Source organism: Lepeophtheirus salmonis, chromosome 8 (genome assembly GCF_016086655.4).
Source record: "Lepeophtheirus salmonis chromosome 8, UVic_Lsal_1.4, whole genome shotgun sequence".
NCBI classification, from domain to species: domain Eukaryota; kingdom Metazoa; phylum Arthropoda; class Copepoda; order Siphonostomatoida; family Caligidae; genus Lepeophtheirus; species Lepeophtheirus salmonis.
This window is the reverse complement of record NC_052138.2, coordinates 11,870,970-11,890,905: the sequence shown is the minus strand read 5'-3', so window position 1 is coordinate 11,890,905 and position 19,936 is coordinate 11,870,970. Positions and strand designations below refer to the sequence as shown.

General features: G+C 31.6%; 2 protein-coding genes across 2 annotated transcripts; one reads left to right on the top strand and one right to left on the bottom strand.

Moving 5' to 3' along the window:
• LOC121122388 (mitochondrial ribosome-associated GTPase 2) lies at nucleotides 1–1,232 on the top strand. Its single transcript, XM_040717360.2, has 2 exons — nucleotides 1–273; nucleotides 327–1,232. The coding sequence occupies exons 1-2, from the start codon at nucleotides 1–3 to the stop codon at nucleotides 1,194–1,196; spliced, it is 1,143 nt and encodes a 380-aa protein (XP_040573294.1). The 3' UTR covers nucleotides 1,197–1,232.
• A 5-nt stretch (nucleotides 1,233–1,237) lies between these two features.
• Nucleotides 1,238–3,721, bottom strand: mrn (general transcription factor IIH subunit 4 marionette). Its single transcript, XM_040717359.2, has 3 exons — nucleotides 2,885–3,721; nucleotides 2,146–2,229; nucleotides 1,238–2,086 (listed from the first exon to the last, which is right to left on the bottom strand). Exons 1-3 carry the CDS (start codon nucleotides 3,599–3,601, stop codon nucleotides 1,523–1,525), a joined length of 1,365 nt encoding a protein of 454 aa, XP_040573293.1. The 5' UTR covers nucleotides 3,602–3,721; the 3' UTR covers nucleotides 1,238–1,522.
• Between the last annotated feature and the right edge of the window lie 16,215 nt (nucleotides 3,722–19,936).

Below are 19,936 nucleotides of genomic sequence, written 5' to 3'. Positions count from 1 at the left end.
ATGAATAAGGGATGGAACTACTTTTTTTCTTCAATCATGGCCCCGTCCAGAGCTCCATATTCCACGAAAAAAGCTCCTATCCCCCTGAGAAGAAGGAAGGTCCCAAAGCCAAAAAAGGATGAAAAAATAAATTATTTTGTCGATTGGAAAGTGATTAAGGTATATGGTGGTAATGGCGGTGACGGATGTATTTCCACATTAAGTTTATTTCGAAATGAGTTCGCTGGACCTGATGGAGGCAATGGTGGATATGGAGGACATGTCATATTTAGAGTAATAAATAATTTGTTGTTTTTTTAATTTTTCTAGATTTTGCTTTTTTTTAGGCCGAGGATAAATTATCATCTCTAAATCATGTGAAGAATGAGATAAAAGGATTTAACGGGGTTCAAGGGGGAACTCAATGTCGAGATGGAAAAAATGCAGACCATTTAATTATAGGGGTACCGGTGGGAACCATTTTACGTAATGCCAAAAGGGAGGTTCTTGTAGAGTTGGATAAAAAGGGGTCGGCGTTTATTGCTGCTCGTGGAGGTGAAGGAGGACGGGGCAATGCGTTCTTTAGATCCTCTACAAACCAGACTCCAATCTGTGCAGAAGTGGGAGGAAAGGGAGAGGGCTTCCGATTTGAAATTGAACTGAAGACTTCAGCCCATGTTGGGCTTATTGGCTTTCCCAACGCTGGAAAATCTACTTTGCTCCGAGCTATAACTCGTGCAGCCCCCAAAGTTGCTTCATATCCTTTTACAACCTTGAATCCACATGTGGGAATAGTGAACTATGATGATTATGAGAAAATTTCAATTGCAGATGTTCCTGGGATAATTGAAGGATCTCATCAAAATAAAGGACTTGGAATTTCTTTTTTGAGACACATTGAGAGGTGTTTATGCTTTTTATATCTAATTGATATCTCGGAACCGGAGCCTTTGAGGACTTTGGAAATATTGAAGAATGAGCTGGAGCAGTATCATCCGGGTTTATCTAATCGGCCTCATAAAGTGGTTGCGAATAAAATAGACTTAGAGGGCTCAGAGAATAATTTCCGAATTCTAGCTGATCAAATAGGTGACGAAAAATTACTCAGGATATCTGCGAAGCAGGGAAATAATTTACTGAACTTATTAAAGGAAATTAGAGTGATGTATGATGATCATCTAGCATCGAGGTATACGGAGGGTAAATCTAGAGAATAATGTATGTTTTTAAAAATATATTTAAACCGAAACGAAGGCTCTAACATTTGTCATAAATATTTATTTCATATAATATGTATCTTTTACAAAAATTTAAAATAGTTAAACAAATACTAATATAGGCTTACATTAATAAGATGCGATTCTTTGTTTAAAATTGACAATGCAGTCCTATCCAGATAATTGAAATAGCTCGTGTTTATGCACAAAAGTAGTAGTGATCCATTACCTTAAGAGGGATTGTTCGAATGGGTTTATGTTTGTTTGTTTTTAATTTCATGTTTTAAACTGACAAATGAATTTAATTTTGAAAACTATGAGAATGATTAAGCTCCACGACTATGTCTCTTCCAAAACTTTTTGACATTGTCATGTCCATCCTTTGTCACAACAATGGTTCTGTTTTGAGAATTTGACCAAACACAAACCCCTAAATTTTCCGCATAATTTCTAACAAGTTCAAAGTCAGCATGTGATAGAAATTGATTATAAAGAACACCCTCAGTGAAAGTGAAGCGATTGCGTTCTTCTTCCCAAAGACGTATCTGATCAACAATGGTAGGCGGTAAAGACGCGTTTTTAATTTGGGATTTAGGTACTATGTGCATCTTCAGGTAACGGATGATTTGATCCGCGGTTATACCCGCTCTAAGAGCCTGTCTTATGGAATCTCGAGAAACAACAGCCACTGTCAAATTAGGAAAACGATATAGAAGTTCTGCGAAGAGGCCGATAAGTGCGACTTGGAGATTAGAGGAGGTATATGCATATACTCTATAATTCGTTTCTACAACTAGATATCCTTCACGTTTCTTTTCAAGCTCAGCTTTTTGTTCGCCAAGAGCGATATTGAGTACAAGGCGAGTAGGATAGAATCTTCCAGACGTTCTCTGTAAAAAAAAATCATGAGCAAACTGGAAATGATCCATAATATATTCCCAATACTTGCCTTTCTCTGATAAACCAGGCCAAACTCTCGTAAATGCTGGAGAAACATGAGTAAGCTCTGACTAAAATTCGCTGTACTATAGTCCTATAAAAATAAAACATATATATAAATCAGTGTGCATTCATACTGCCCTCTCATGTTAATGTTAATGTTATAAGGTTGTTTAATATGAAATACATAAAAGTATGATTATAAAAAGTAAAGTACTTTTATTATTTTTTCTAATAATTAACTGCAATTATTTATCTGTTTTATCAGCATCATTAAATCTAATTTGGTAAAGGCAAACTCCCCCTGTTTGGCACAAGGGTCAATTAACTCACATCCCTAAAGATGACCAATAAAGCACACTTCCAATCAATCACTAAATCAACCCCATGTATATATATAATAATAATAATACCAAACTCAATTTTATTATATAATAAAATACTCCTCATAGTGTCATTCCTGTCTTTGTGTTCTGGCTAACGGAATGACCTGAGTCATATTCTAATAATGGTACTACAAAGTAATTGATGGCATAATGCCCAAGTACAGGAAGCAGAGCCAAACTAAAGGGATAAATAACCTATGTAACAAATAATCTTCATTTTCTAAAGATGAGGTACATTGTATAGGGTATCTTTGAGAAGACCCATAAAATAACAAATTTTAAGGACAAGCTTCAACTTAGTTGTAACAGCTATTAACTACATGTGGGCAGTTTTCCATTAGAGGTCAGCAATGCTCTCCTTACCTTTCCAAGAGTTGCAAAGGATAGTTGGAATAACAATTTAAGACATTCTGTAACGTCCATGCCGCGTGCATTTACGGTGTCAAGATATTGTAGAATAAAGTACCAGACTTGCGAGGGTGTTTCCATGAGAAGAAACTGAAAGCCAGTTCGAGTGATGATGGGTCCATCCTCATCACTCAGTCTCATGAGATTGGAATGAAGTAAAATGCGAACAGCATCAGCAGAGATTCCCTCTTGCTGCGAGGATCCCACCATGTAATGAAGGACTGTGTCCCATCGTTCCATGGCGTACTGATCCAAAAACAAAGCGTCTCGTCTGTTTGGATCCAGATCCAGAGGTGCGGACATGCTCCACGGAGATCCTCCTCCGAAAAGTGCCGTCTTTAAATTAATACGGAAAACGTTTTGTAGGATCCATGCGGGAAGGCCGCCGGACATGGAGGCCTCTGACCAAATGCGTAGGTCTGTTAAGGCCTTGACAGCTCTATCCGCGTTAACATTATGCTTTGACACGACCCAGGATGAAATGACGGCCTTTGGAACCGGCTGCCCCACATACAAAAGTCGCATCACAAACAGTTTTCCTAGAGGAGGTAAATCCCGAAACACCACAAGACACGTCGCGGGATGATTGTAAAGACTACGAAGTGTGTCATCCGAAAGTGTCTTTAGGTAATCCGTCAAATTACGACAGGATAACGAAGACGACGACGACATCACGACGTTACTTATAAAGTTAGAACTTTAAGTTATTAAAAACAATCAACAATCACCGCTCACGTTTATTTATTTATGAACACTCGTTTCACCCATGAACCTACTCCTTCCTTTCACTCTCATATGATCTGATTCAGTAGCAGAAAGGTCTAGTGAACCAGTTGTTGAGTCATTTTTCCTTTTTGCGTCATAGAGTCACGTGGTATTATAATATCAATTTATCGAATTGGAAATATATATTGTGTGGACAAGATGTAACTTGTATAAGCAAATTGTACAAGTTGCAAACAATAGTTTTAATTGAAGGATTAACAGTACTTGGGATGAGGATAATGCAATAATTGAATACTCCATGGATACTTTAATGGTGAAATTTTTGACTATTTTAATAAAAATTACTAAAATGTAACTATTCTTTGGCACATTATAAAGTTCAAATGCCCACAGTTATATAACTCTTAAATACATAATTAATGTCTCATTTCAATCAATCAAAATGAAATGATAGTATTAATTAATTATTTGGAATGACCTATGTTGTAATTTAATCATGCATAGACAGAACAACATTGAAATTCCAACCTTTACAGACATAGCAACTTGTAGGCAAGATAGACATAATATCTAAATATATGTTTGTCATTGTACGCGGAAAACTGCCCTGGAGAAAATTACTATTGAGGAAAATTGCCAGTTCGGAAAATTATCAGCGAAAAATTCCCCGTATTTTGTTCAAACTTCATGATAAATTTGTATAAATTTATTCACATTATAAATTCGCTTAATATTGTTTATGACAAATATCTCAACATCGTTGTTTGTTCCATACCCCAAGGGAGTACCTTCAAGTGTGAGCGACAACATAACTATTGTTCGAACTCTTGGACTCAGTGAGACGTTTGTTAACAAGTTTAAGAGAGAATTAGGAGTAATATAGGAGGAGGGGGGGTAGAAATCCCACACTATTCCCCGGCCAATCCGAGGGCGGAAGGTATTCAACCATATTTTAAGAGGTCCTAAGCTAATTATTCCCCTTTCCCATGCATAATTGACCATAACTTTAGAACAAATTGAGATACATAACTCAATTTGATTTAAAGGAGAGGTTTTGACCTCTACCGAGTGCCAATTCTAGTTTTTACTGTCTTCATTGATAATGCGTGAGAAATACAATGTGTAGAATGATATTGTTTTTTTAAGACGTGAGACTTGATAGCCCTGCATTTCTTTACAATACCTATTCAGTATTCACTACTTGGTCATGGAATGATCGCACCGGATCTGTCTTGTATCTAAAAATAAAGTTAATAGATATTTGGTAATTTGGACCCATTTCTATCGTTAGTGGCTCACTTTTGGAATAATTTGAAATCCTTTTCTTTTTTTTAGAAAATAACAATAAACATTGTTTATTTTTATTTTGAAAAGAAGTTATTATTATTATTCTTTAATTCTCGAGGAAATAATAAAGTGTAGCCTTGACTTTGTGTGCACATGAATACCAGAGTAACGCTAAAAAGGTATAAGACTTTTTTTTTTGGTAAAATTGAGGACCGAAAACAGAGTAGCTCCTGCTTATGTCCTTGCTTGATTCGCAGTGGGGCGTGTGTTTATTTTTGTTTTATCTCACACCTGCTTGCAGCTAATTTAATGGCAGTTAAGCTACTCTCCTCCTAAATTATATTCAAATTGTCAGGTTTGCCAAGTTGACTATCGATTTCCTTTTTTTACATGCAGAAAATGTTTAATGTTAAACCAATGCCCCCAAACTTGCCTAGATCCTTTTAGTATTGTACTTCTTGCTAAAGCTTCCTTAGAATACTGGAAATTACATAGACGGCTACCTAATATTATAATTATAACTATGATGTACCTATGTTATATATTTTATTACGAATTATTTTATTATGTACATACTAAGAATACTAAGACAAACTTACTAATCCACGGACGGACGGACATACACGTACTATAATATATTATAGTAGATATTACAACTCTAATGATAGACTATACTCTATCACTATTAAGATCTGTTAGAAAAAAGAAACGATGATAAGAGGGATTTTAACTCCTTGGTACAAGATTAATCAAAGTTATAGTTTATTGAAAATCTGATAGACTCAGATTCAATGTAATAGCAAAGTCATTCAAGATGTTATGTTTATTTTTTTATTCTATAGGATTTTTATTGCTTCAATTTGTGATTACATCACTCATGATTTGACAGTTTTTCACGTATTTAGAGAGTCTCTGAAGAAGAAATTACTATTTTTCTCACTGATATTGAACCTTGACAGAAGGGGGAAAAAGATTAACAAAGAAGAAGAATTGAGATCTTCATTATTTGATTAAACTTGAAGTATAATACTATGTATCTAATACATGTTAATTCCAAGGATGGATATGATACGAGCATACCTATGGATAGTAATGTAAATCGTATGTGCTTTTTAGCTGATCTGTTTTTTGGAACTGTTAGTCTGAAGAAAGAATTTTCTTTTCCTTCATTATTATTTAATGTCTAAGTAGTGAACTTATTTTCCTACTACATTCAATTATATTCAAAACCTCATTGAACATTCGTGGGTGCTCATAAAAGACGGAGCAATCCCCTGAGGATTTGTTGTGGAGTTATAATTGTAAGTCCTTGTTGAACTCAGAGTAGAATTGAAGATCGACATCGGAGTAATTCTTACCAATGTCTTTCTTCGCTTCCATCTCTTCCTCCTCCCTCGCCATAGATGATTTAATGAAACGTTATCACACTTAAGCTGCTCTACATCTCCTAAACATTCTTCAAATTTTCAGGCTTACCATGTTGATTTTCAGTTTTTGTCTAACATGGTTAAAATACATACGATTTTCATCATCAAAGATTAAGAGAAGGGGCTATGCAAGAAATACTAAAACAACTGGAAGTGCGTCTTAAAATCGAGCTCACTTTTTCTTTCCCAAGAGATTGATTGTACTTCATTTGTATATTTTGATCATTACATAAGAAATATAAACTATTTTTAAGCTAAAGTAAAAAAGAAAATATGCTACATGAATATCAAAAGTATTAAAAAAAATCTTTGTCTGAGCATAAAATGAGATTATTAATATAATATAGGATAAGTTAAGAAATAGATAAACTTAAGATCGTGAAACATTTTTACGAGTCGGATATATTTATCTATGTTCATACTAGTCATTTCTCATATTTGTAGTTACAAGAAAAGAAAAAGCTGGTCCCTATGTGTGATTGCGATATTTTTCTTTCCTTTCCAGTAGTTTTGGTATTCCTTGGGCCATGTCCAATGATGAAAATCTAGTGTAGAATGGGCATGTTAAAAAAAAACGAAAATCAACATGTTACCCCAGAGAGTTACTGTAGAGAAAAACGCGTGCAAGGAGAAGGGGGAGAAAGGCTCATGGTATAATTGTTTAAAATACTGATGTGATTATCAGCTGCCTGCTTTATTATGATTTTTAGCGTATAACGAAAGTATTTATTAGCAAAATATACATATATATGAAGATATACTACATATAATTGACTTAGTCGTTTCTTATCCGTTACAGTAGATTTGAAAACGTACCCCTCCATGGAATTGTAATTCATTATGAACCATATTCTCAAAATAGTAACTAATGAACCAACAAAGTAGAGTATTTCGATATATATTTTAAGTTCCAAGTTTAAAAAAGAAAGCTTAAATTAAACATAATCTACATACTTAAAATTAACCATCATCCATTTATATTAAATATACAAAATTAAACAATTAGAATGATATACCTAATAATAACAATAAATTATAAATACAGAATATTAACATAATAGATTGATCCAAATAATATTTTATTATTCTGACATTGGAATTTTGTTAAATATTTCATAACTTTAGGTTACAAAACACAAGCCAGATGTGGAGTTTACTCAAAAACGTAATCGCCCCTTTTTCTTCAATTGGAAGTTGCTATATATAATTGTGCATATGATAGATATATCTCTACCGATGAGATCTAAATAATTAACAATAATAAAGTAAATGTCAAAATCATAAAATTAGACAATAAATATACAAATAAAAAAAATGTTAGAATTAAATCCATCGTAAAGATTTAGAATAAAACCTATTTATGTAGTAATGTCCGGCAATATTACTTCTTATTGAGACCATCAAAAAAGATTTATTATGATTCGAGAAAAAATGAATAAATAAGAAAAAAGGGAAATTTTAACAACTGCTTCTCTTTCTAATCTCAAAACAGTAATTTATTTGACCAAACAGCCCAGCTTTGCCTATGAGTCAGGATTAGGGTTATAAATCGTTTGCATTTTCGGTAGGTAAAAACAGAAAGCGAAAAAAAACATTTTAACCATGACAATTTGAAGAATGTGGAAAGGAGAATAGTTAATCTGTCGTTACATTTAGTTAAATTAGCTGTGAAGCCAAAAAAAAGGGGAGGGGAATTTTTTTTTTCCAAAAAAACAACCAAAATAACAATTTTTTGGAAAAAAAATTGAAAAATTAAATGTTTCTGGAACAGAAATTTTAAAATCCACAACTATTCACGAAAAAATTAAAAATCCATAGCTATTCTCAATAAAATTAAATTTCTTGGAAAATAATTTCAAAAATTCAGAGCTGTTCGCAAATAATGATATTTTTTACACAAATTTCAAAAATCCATTGCTATTCTCAAAAAATGTCAAATATAGGTATTTACAAAAAATAAATTTTTTTGGTAAAAAGTTTGATTAAATTTCAAAACTAATTTCCAATATTACATTTTCTTGTAAAAATAAAAATTACTTTTTTTAGAGGGGAGCTACAGCCCACCAGTTCTCCCCTGCGGACACCCCTAATTTTATTCTGAGTCTAACAAAGTCTTACATATATACTTAGAGATTCATAACTAGGATATTTTGAAGAAGAGCAGCTTAGATGGCATGCCTTTTCATTGGTTCAGCTACAAGTAGCTGAGACAAGGGAAGGGGGCGAGATGAAAATAAACAATGATTACTCCGATGTTGATCCTCAATTGTACCTTGAGTCCAGTAAGGAGTTACAATTATAACTGCGCAAAAAATCCTTAGGGTGACTCATGCAAATGTTCAATCCGGTTTCTTATACATCAATGACAGCTTATATGTAGTAGAATTAAATAATGATGACAACAGCTGGGATAAAGAAAACAGCTAAGGGAAAGTAAATTCACACTTCAGTTTGAAAACTCAAAAAAAAAAAAAAAAAAAAAAACCCTCACTGTGTGTGTTGTGATGACATTGTATATTAAAGGTTAAGATTTGTGAATGAGAAGGGGGAGTGAAGCAAGTTCGAGACTGACCGGAAGGCAACGTCTTTTCCAATGTTGGCGCGAATCCGACTGGTGGCGTCAGCGATGTTCTCTAGAACAAAACCATGATTAATCTCATCAGGCTGCAAGACGAGTTTCAGCACTATTTCCCGGACTTCAAAAGGGGCAACCCAATGATGGAGTTCACGAGGGATCCCTTAAGCTTTCGACTTTACAATTTTCTGAAGGAAGATGAAACATAAAAAAACAGTTTCTGCAGCTGGCGCATGACTCTTCAGCAAAAGGTGTTTTTCGGATAAAAGTCTGAATGCATTCAGGGCCACTATGCATGGTTAGTACCTTCACGTTGATGTGGAAGCGCTCAAGCTGCTGGTTGTATTTCCCTCCACGTACCTGTACGACTCGGTGTTTTCGAGCATGGTTGAGGTTTTAAAAAATTGATACATCCCGGGATTGACCATGAATCTGATTTCCTTTGCGCTATTTCAAAAGCAGAACCGATCATTGAGGTACTTGTCAAGAAAAAACACTTGCAAAAGTTTAATAAACATATATAGGTCTAGTGTTGCATTTTTTGTATTGTTTTTTTAGGGACGAAATAAATAGAGACAGAAACAAAATGTATCTTTTCATATGTAGATCAATTTCCATGTGATAATTTTAAGTAAAAAATATAATAATTGCCAACAAAAATTAAGACCCGTAAAATGGCACAAAAAAACAAAGAAACACTGCATGGCCTAAAATCGAATTTGTCAAAAAAGAGATTTGGCTTATTAAAAAGTGGGGAATTAGAGAAAAAAAGTTTAAGAACCTCGGTTTTAGAGGGAGATGTTAACATACCATGAATGATTAAATAATGAGCAAAATGATGAAGGAGCACACTCCTTTTCTAATCGATAAAATTAGTTTTTTCTGTAAACAGATCCCTTCTTTACTGATGAGTACTTTAGTTTCTCAAGCGCTCACTAACAAAAACAAACAAACCAGTTTTCCCGTATCCTAAATATAAAACACCTGCAAGAATTAATTCATCTTTCCATACCAGCGTTTATTTTTTATTCAAATCTTAACATATACTGAAAATGCAGATGAATTGTAATATAGATAAGAGACCAATAACAAACAAGAAACAGTGATCTTTGTATACATGCGCACAAGATAGTTTCTTATTTTTATGTTATTCAAATGTCCGGGTCGCCGGGTCAAAATTTAGTCCAGGATATTTTAATGTTTTATGGGAAAATGGGAAAAAATATTCTTAATTTAAATTATAATCAAAAATAGTTGAAGAGATAAAATAATACATTTAGAACGTATTGCACGCCATGTTTTTATATTTTTTTTCTTATTTTCCCCCTCCAAAACATCCAAATTATTTAACATATTTTCATTTGGTTGAATTGTTGGAGTAAAATATCTTAGAGTAAATTTGGCAATCTTTAAAAAATATGGAATATAAACAGCTTTATCTTCACCCGTTTTCAAGATAATTAAAGAAGAAGTCACTTTTTTTGAAAAAAATGGCAATTTACAAAACTTTGAGGCCGTTGAGCTACCTCTAAATATTTTTCAATTTGGCTGAAACTTTGCCAATTGTATTTTTGTATCAATAGGAACGGATTTTTACCCGCCCACCCGGACATTTCAACAAAATGAAGTATAAAAACAATATTCCATTAATACGACTACATTATTATTTGTTAGATCCAAATATGTTTATTATTTACAAAAATTAATATGAGTAACTTTATGAATTTTTTAATTAATTTATGCAAATAAATAAGTTCTGTCATTATTTGTTGAATAACATAGGGGAACAATGGGGGGAGGAGGAGGAAATAAAACAAATTGAAGACAATAATCAAATTTATCTATAAGGCCAGAATCCATCCAAAACTGATCTCACATTTTCTCTCAGTCATCTCAATTCTGAAATCTCTGGGATTATAGTAATTCGGGACTATTATTGTTTAGAGTCATTTTTACCCTTAAAACAAACACCCATTAAAAGTGGGATTAGTAAAACTTATTTCAAGTATTTTTATGATTAAAAAGTGTTTTGATTGATTCTGTATCTTGTTCTGAAGTCGATATATTTCCATTTTTAGGCTGAAAAATGATGAAAAACGTCACTCTTCTTTAGACCCTTATAACTTATTCATAATTCATAGTGGTGATAAATATCATAGCTTATATTATAGAAAAATATTCAATGTATAATTTAAAAAAAATCTATTTAAAAAAATGCATCTTCAAGGATTTTTGTTCCATTTTGTATTTTTTAAGTGATCCCATTTTTTATGGGGGTATCCTAGCAAATAGTCAACATTATCCTAATATTTTTTTCGATTTCATACCAATGTCATGACGTCATACCCTGTAAAAGTAAGATTGAGGCAATTGAAGGAAGATACTTCTAACTTGATCATCCATTTCAAGAGATATTGGAATTTGGATTCCAAATCCCACGAGGGAATACAGGAGGAGAATTAATCCCAGGAAAACTACCAAACTTCATAATATTTCAAAATCACTTAAAAAATACTATGATCCCACATATTTTAGAATTCAGATTATAGTATTACGTACAATTATAATTAATCAGGTTATGAAAAGATGTCAGGATTATGGTATAAAAGTCAACCCTGAGAAGATTCAGATTGGGAACCAAGTTAACTTCGTTGGCTTCATAATTAATCAGTATGGCATTAGAGCCGATTCCTCTAAAATATCAGCGATACAGAATTTCCCTCCTAATAATAATATTCAGAGCTGAGATCTTACTTTGGAATGGCAAATCAGCTCACTTCATTTTCCAAGGATTTATCACAAGTAACCCCTGCGAGGATTGCTGAGTAGCAAAAATACATTTCAATAGTTGTCAGAACATGATGCTGCATTCAAGAAATAAAAGAAGTACTCTTATTAACACCCACATTAGCTCATTTTAATCCAGAAAAGCCTATAGTCATACTCACAGATTCATCGCTTTTACACAGAATAGCATATTCATTGATGCAAGAAGACGTCTTACCCAATATGAACCTAACGTAATCAAGATATACCACTTGTGAGTTGGAGCTCCTAGCTATCGCATGGGCGGTTCAAAAGTTAAAAGTTTACCTACTAGGGAGGAATTTCAAAGTCATTGCGGATCATAAACCATTAATTGGAGTAATTAATGGTAGAGATATTCGTGCTAATGATGACCTTAGGTTACAGAGGTTAGTGAAAAAATTAGCTCCCTTTACATTTGAAATTAATTCAATCAAATTAAGTCTCATTTTATTGCTGATGCACTTAGTATGGCTTCTTTGGATAAGCCAAAAGAGGATGAAATTCAAATTAAACAAAGTTATAGGGAGAGTAAAGAAGTAGAAGATATTGGCATTGAAGCCGCTTACAAAGCTGCAAGAGAGGACGATAGTTATCAATTAGTTTGCAAGATGATAAAAGAGTCAAAGCCTTTCAAGAAAATTCCTTGAGATCATTATACACATCTATATCCAATAGATAATTTATCATTGGAGGAGAAGGATAGGGTATGTATAATATTATTCAATGCAAATCATTTGGTTATACATAAAAATTGAAGATCTAAAATTTTACAAAGTTTGTAACCACAAAATTTTGTGAGGCAAACATACAGTTCCTAACTTACCTTCTGTATCATCTTCCTGGAAGAGATACAAAATTACTTTGCAAACAACATCTAACGATTTTGGAGAAGAAATGCCCTCAAACCACACCGACTGGTAGGAACCATTTATCTTCTTTCATCCATACTCTTAGGGGATAAATTAAATTTTTTGTGAAAATCCGTGGATTTTATATTTTTTTTTTTCGAAAAATTTATTATTTGAAATTTTTGCCAAAAGTTTAATTTTTCAAATTTTTTTCCTTTTAATTTAATATTCGAAATTTAATTTTTGCTATTTTTTCAAAAAAATGTAATACTTGAAATTTATTTTTTGAATTTAAAAAAAAAATCAAAAAAACAAAGCAACACCCCCCTCTTCCCCCAAATATAATCCTGCGGACGACCCTGATCACACTCAATTTTGAAAAAAAATCCTTCTAGCTTGCTTTTCTGTTGATGGGCCACATATATGAAATAAATCATACTCAGTTCATTTTTGTCAGTTTGTACAAAAAATTCTTTGTTCTTTAACTTTCCAATGACAAAGTACCTACAGATAATGATTATTTTTTGTTTTTCATAATTTCACTTCGTCTTTTTTTTCTACATACTCCAATGACTTCAAGTTATTAAATAATATAAATTGTGATAAATTGATTTTTTTTCTTCTCCTTTTTTGCCTTGTCTTTTTGACTCAGGAAAAATTATGACATAAAAAAAAGTTGAAAAACACTTATTATTAAAATTCACGCTTGACTATAATTTATAATAAGAGCCATTTGACAAAAATTTGAGATCCTTATGAATCCATTTGTGAAAACTTTTAGATAGAAGCTAGGTTCTGAGCAAAAATTTGCATTGATGTCAGTACTTTTTCAAAAATGTACTATTTCAAATTAAATTTAAAAAAAAAAATCCATTTTCTTTTTCCCAAAAAGTTTAATTTTTCAAACTATTTGCACAAAGTTGCATTGATCTCCTAATCTTTTGAAAAAATTTATAATTTGAAATTAAAAGATATATATATATATTTTTTATTTGGAGGCTACACCCCCCTCCAGCCTACCCCTGCGAACCCCCCTGCACATAATTGTCATTTCCCTGCTTAGCTTGGTTCTGGAGTAAAATATGTTTTTGGAGAATAATATAACATAAGTGAATAAAGAAAAGCCTAAAAAACGTCGTTTAAAGTATTTTACGTTTATTGTTATACTTTTAACTCATGTACTCAAAAATGAGCGGCACTTATTTTCAACTCAATAATCAAGCATGGTTTTTATTTAGTTAAATGTTTTTAGATTCTAGTGTTACTTAACCCATAATGTAATAATTCTTTTTGAAACGTAGACTTCTCTTTCCGGACTCAATGAAGTGAAGATTTCTTAACCAATAAATCTATTTTTTTTTAAATAGAAAGTCACGTAGGATGAAGTGAAATGAAAATCTAACAAGGACTAAAAAGTTTTTTGTGTCAAATCATTTATGTCTTGTGCTGTAAAGAGAATGTATTCTAGAGTATATTGTTGTAGTTTAAAAAAATGAAAGTCCCATCCTACTCAAAGGAAAACGAATTGTAACATATTATATAGCTATAAGTTTCATTTCAAAATATAGTCCATGAATTGAATGTAAGGACTATTAACTAGTGACGTCCAAATTATGCAAATAAGATTTATTCGCATTTTGTGCTCTTTTGCATTTCCGGCCTTTATTTGCATTTTCTCGCCATTTTTAGATAAAAAATATTCAGTTATTAAAGTAAAGGAAGGATTGAGTTCGAGTATTATAGGAGGAAGAGAAGAATAGGTAAGGATGAATCCATTGGCGCCATGAATTGTCAAGGAGGGGGTCTTCTCCTGGTTGAATTCCAACTACACAAAAAGAAGCTATGTGTTCCAGAAGGACTATACTGAGGCCCTCACAATACGAAATCAGAATTTATTATTTTTAATGGCCCCTTTGCATACATTCATGGCCAAATGATGAGCCTCTGCCCCATGATTCAGAATTATTGAACTGGTCAAGTTCATAATGTTCGAGTTAAGGTAGAGTATTAAAAACTTTCATGCTCGGTAAGAGCCTTCAAAAAGTGATCCCTCATGTTTAGCGTTCTACGTTTACCATTCAAAAAACCGTACCGTTCTTGAAACGGGGTACAATTTTGCTTCTGTTCACAAGCCCGATTATGTCAATCAGGTCACCATAGGTATTTAGATTTTTTAGAATTTGTTTTTCCTCTATAAATATAGATGGGAATCCAGTAGAACTTATTTTCAATATATTTACATTCATTCGAAGTGAAACACAATTTTTTACAATTGACCTCAGTGGCACCTAAATTTGAACTTATGTAACTGAAATAAAGTATTTGCTATGGAAGCTTTGCAACTTTAGTGCCAAAGCCAACATGAAGTGTGTCCTAGAACAGCATGATCAGTGCGCCAGGCACAATACTGACCTAGTGACGGCCTTGGTCTCTGCTAATATCCCCCTTACCAAGTTCAACAACAAGGAGTTCAAAGACTTATTTGAGAAGTACTCTGAAAAGACTATAATTTAAAAATAATAAGACCTCGAACTCCCTTGATAAATAGTGTACCTTTAGTAATATCGAAGTACAGTCCTCTCGCCATCTATTCTATAGTTGTCCCAGGATGGTTTCCCTCTGTAAGGCAGCAGAAGGATTTGTAATCGGCGCTTTTGGAGTGGTGATCTCGGAGAGCGGCTTGCTCATAATGATGGACCCGGCAGTGGAAGAAAATATGAAGTTGGTGTGCACCATAACATACTTCCTATTATTAATTTATGAACATAAACAGAGTATCTGTCCCACAGCACTCATAATAAAAAATTTAGAAAATCATATTACATGATTACCCTTCTTTCATGAAATCCACTCGTTTTATTATCTAACCAATAGATACCTCAACAAATGATATTATTGATATGAGTTATCTTATATTATTTATGATGCACACACGTGCTAGCTTTAACGTGCTTTACACGTTGTTTCTTTCTTATTTATTTTCTTTAGTTATTTCACATAAGAGTCTTGAAGTTTAAAATGCATTAAATGATTATCGTGTTTTCCTTCGTTAAATTAATTAGAAATGTTCTAATCTTACTTTATAAATGTTAATTTAATATAATTGTTCTGCATCAAGTTAAAATTGTAACTAAATAAAGGGTACTGAAAAAAAGACTAGGCCTAGCCTCACTATCATAACCAGGACAATGGTAATTCAATAGAATGCTTGATTGATAAATTTAATTTGCATTTTTGGTCTTTTTCAATATTTTTATTTTTGGTCTTTTTCAACATTTTTATTTTTGGTCTTTTTCAACATTTTTATTTTCATTTTTTATTTGCATATTCAAATCCCTTTTCATGGATTATTTAGACATGCCTACTAATGAACAATGTAGTTAGCAGGATTTTTCTTCCGGGGGTTACTTGACGACAAAACTTCAACAATTTTGATAGAAGACCTTTTTTTTTAGAATTAATAAATTTGCATAATTAAAATTGTGACAAAAAATAAATTTTTAATAATATACATTCATTTTTTAATATAAGACGAGATCTTTCTCATAGGTTTGACAACAAACTTTTAAACAATAAGGTTTGTAACTTATCTTCTATGTAGTCACAAACATGGTAAGGACAATATTTCAATAATTACATAACCATGTTGTTGTTTTTTTGTTTTTTTAAATATAAGGATTATGAGATGAATAAATTAATAAATAAAGCTCCCAAAGTTACCTCATTAACTCAATAATTGACAATCAGGGGCGTCTCCAGGGGGTGGGTTGGAGGGATCCAAAATTCCAGAATATGTAGCTCTTCAAAAAACCTCCAAAAAATTTAATTAATTGTGACTTGCTGTAGATTTAGAAATTTTTACGAAAAAATTTAATATTTGAAATTTCATTTATGAATTTTTTTTATAAAATGTTTATTTCTTCTAATTTTTTTCTAAAAATTTCATTAATTATAATAAAACACGTAAATTTTTGATTTTTTTTGGGAATAGCTATAAATTTTTGATTTAAAAAAAAAAAAAAAAATTAATATTTAATATTTTATTTTTTGATTTTATTCTCCAAAAATTAGTTTTTTGAAATTTTTTGTGAATAGCTATGGATTTTGAATTTAAAAAAAAAAATATTTGAAGTTTTATTTTTTTTCCTAAAATTCCAAAAAAATTAACTTTTGAATTTTTTATCCAAAAAAATTAACTTTTGAATTTTTTATCCAAAAAAATTAACTTTTTTTTTTATCCAAAAAAAATTAATTTCTTCTCAACAACTGTGGATTTTTGAAATTCAGTTTTTCTGAATAGCTTCGGATTTTTGAATTTTGTTACAAAAATTAAATAATTAAAAATTTCATTTTTGAATTTTATTTCTAAACATTTTAATTTATCTATTTATTTTTTTTTGCAAAAAAAATCATTAATTATAACCAACAGTCGATTTTTGAACTTTTGGTGAATAGCTATGAATGTTTGAATTTTTTTTCCAAAAAATTAATATTTGAAATTTAATTTTTTTCATTTTATTTTTCAAAAAAAATAATTTTTGAAGTTTTTTGTGAATACTACGGATTTTTGAAGCTTAAAAAAATTGGACTTATGTTTTCAAAAAAATTCCAACGGTCGCCCAGGTATAATACTTAAATGTTATATGTACATTCTTGCGATGTTTCATTCTTATCTTCAATTTTTTTCTTCCATAAAACTAACTAGGAGTGAAGAAAATAAAAAGATTATTAGGACCGACTAATCAGTCCTTGGAACTGATGAATGGTGAAAAAGACAGGACAGATAACAAAAAAGACCGAAAGGTACTGTTGGATTGGTCTTTAAAAAAAACGAGGACAGTCGGATCTGTCCGGTCCTATGAAAATGTGTCACTCCTATGACCGGTCCTTATTGTTTTTTCATGGTAACTACAACAGCTGAAATGACGGAGTTACTTACTACATCCTTTCAGTTTGGAAAGTTTAATCATAACCTCTTTCAAGAGACAAGATACCATCAAGTTGAAGTTCTAGCTATCATTCATTATTTTCTTTCTTTTTATTTTTCTTCAATCCTGGCTTGGAGTGAAATTAATAAAAATACCGTAGGACGGAAGGACTGTTCAATTTTAAAAAAGATCGAACCGGTAAAAAAAAGACAGAAACAGCGGAGGGGGATTGATTAGTAAATCACTCCTAAAACCGATCCAATAGCACGTGAGAGAGTTCTAACATTACTATAGGCAATAAAATAGGTATTAATATTATTAGTCATTGTTATTCAATAATTACACGAGTCTTCATAGAAAATGCTGCATTGCTGTAGATAATTATTTATCAAGGTGTCATAATAAAACTATATTATAAAGTTTTAGATTGGAAGAAGACGTCTGTAGAAAGAAGGCCAAAAAAGTATTTTATAATAATTGAAATAATTTTCATTTCTTAACCCCTTCAAAATCAAAATGACATTGTCTTTTAAAGGAAGAAAATTGTATATATATGTTGTGTACAAGTTGCGATGTCCCTACGAGTTGCAACTTGTATAAGCAAATTGTACAATTTGAAATTTCTTCATCTTAAATTGCATTTTTTAATTACAGATTCGTCATTCTAATTACCAACTATTAATTGTTAGTATCATTCTATTTTGATCTATTACAATAAGGCATCTATCATGTATATTTGATTAATACTAATGTGGGCATTTGAACTTTAGTATGAACCACATATTACTTACATTTGAATAATTTGTATTGAAATAGCCGAAAATTAGAGCATTAATATTTGAGATCATCCATAGAATTTTCAATTATTGCATGATCCTTATTACAAGTACTGTAAATCCTTCATTTAAAATTAGTCAACTCATTTTTTGGTTGCAAATTGTACAATTTGCTTAGTCAAGTTACAACTTGTACAAAATCGCAACTTGTACACAACAAGAATCACTTATTTTTATTACATAACAAGACTAAATAATTAATATGTGTAAAATGTTAGAAAACTAAAATCGAACTATGTTTTTTTGAAAAAGGTTCGCCTAAATTGGGATAAAGTTCACTTATATTGTAAAAAATCATATTTTGTTGTGATATTAGGCTAGTTTTACCGAGAGTGGGCCTAGGGCAAAGTACAGTGTCCTATTCTTCACCCTTTTAAATGACAACTTTTTTTTCTCTAGAAAATAAAATGTGAAGCCCTTTTTATATTTAATTTTTTTTTTTCAAATGACCTTCTAATTCAATGATTAATTACTAATATATGAAAAATCTAGTAACTGAGGGTCCCTATCTATATTAATCAAGTGTAAAGCCAAGGCAAATTACCTCAATGACCCCTATAATCGCCCTTGTTTGATACGCTGACATACATTGGCATATTTGAGTTTATATCTTTTTACCGGGCAACTTTAATTTTTAACAGATATTTATAACTAATTCAATACAAATTTAGATTTAAGTTTTATTTTTGGGCTGGGTTTATGAAATAATATTTTTATAACCTTTCACACAATTTTGATGACATTTTTCCTAGACAAAGAAATAATGATTGAGCAAAGTTATCAGCTGACAAAAGTTTTATAATATGACGTCCCATTTATTAGTTTTTGTTTCCATTAATAATTGGTAATTAATTGTATTAATGCACCTTAGTATTTATTCTTTACCTTACTTAGTGTTCATAACTGTAGCCTGGAAATTTTAATTTACTACAGCCTTTCTATGCCGAATTGTCAATCAAAATCAATTTGTCGTCTCTATGTATGGTTTTCTCTGTTACCTTTTGCATAAAATACATTTCTGTGCTGACATTTTTTTTTCCTTTTCGTTTTTTAAAATTCATTTCTGGATTAAATTAATTGCCTAAATATTGCTTGATTAGCCTAAATTACTAATTCTGATTTTTTCCTCTTCCCATAGAATGTTAAATTTTTTTTTAAAAAGGCAGGAAATGAAAGCTGTTCAAACATTCTATTCATTATTGTTAAATTATTTTCCGTTCACGCGCTCAAAAAAGTATGATCGACCTCCTGTGCCATTACTTGAGTGCAAATATAACATGGAGGCTATAGGTCGAATTTTGGTGGATCAAAGTTGGAAGTAGAACTATGTCATAATTGTGCTATGGGCCCTTCCCTACTGGCTGTATCGTTCTTTGTGGATTTTGTGGAGTATGAAAAATTTCATAGTTCTACTTTGACTCTTTGCCCGATACTCCACCCTAAAATGGCTTCTGAGCGATCAGAAATTCACTTCGAAATAGCGATATAACGATCAGGGCCATTTCTGATCAGCGATCCGATCAATTTAATTGCTATCATATTCAAATATACAATTTTTGTAAACCTATATAT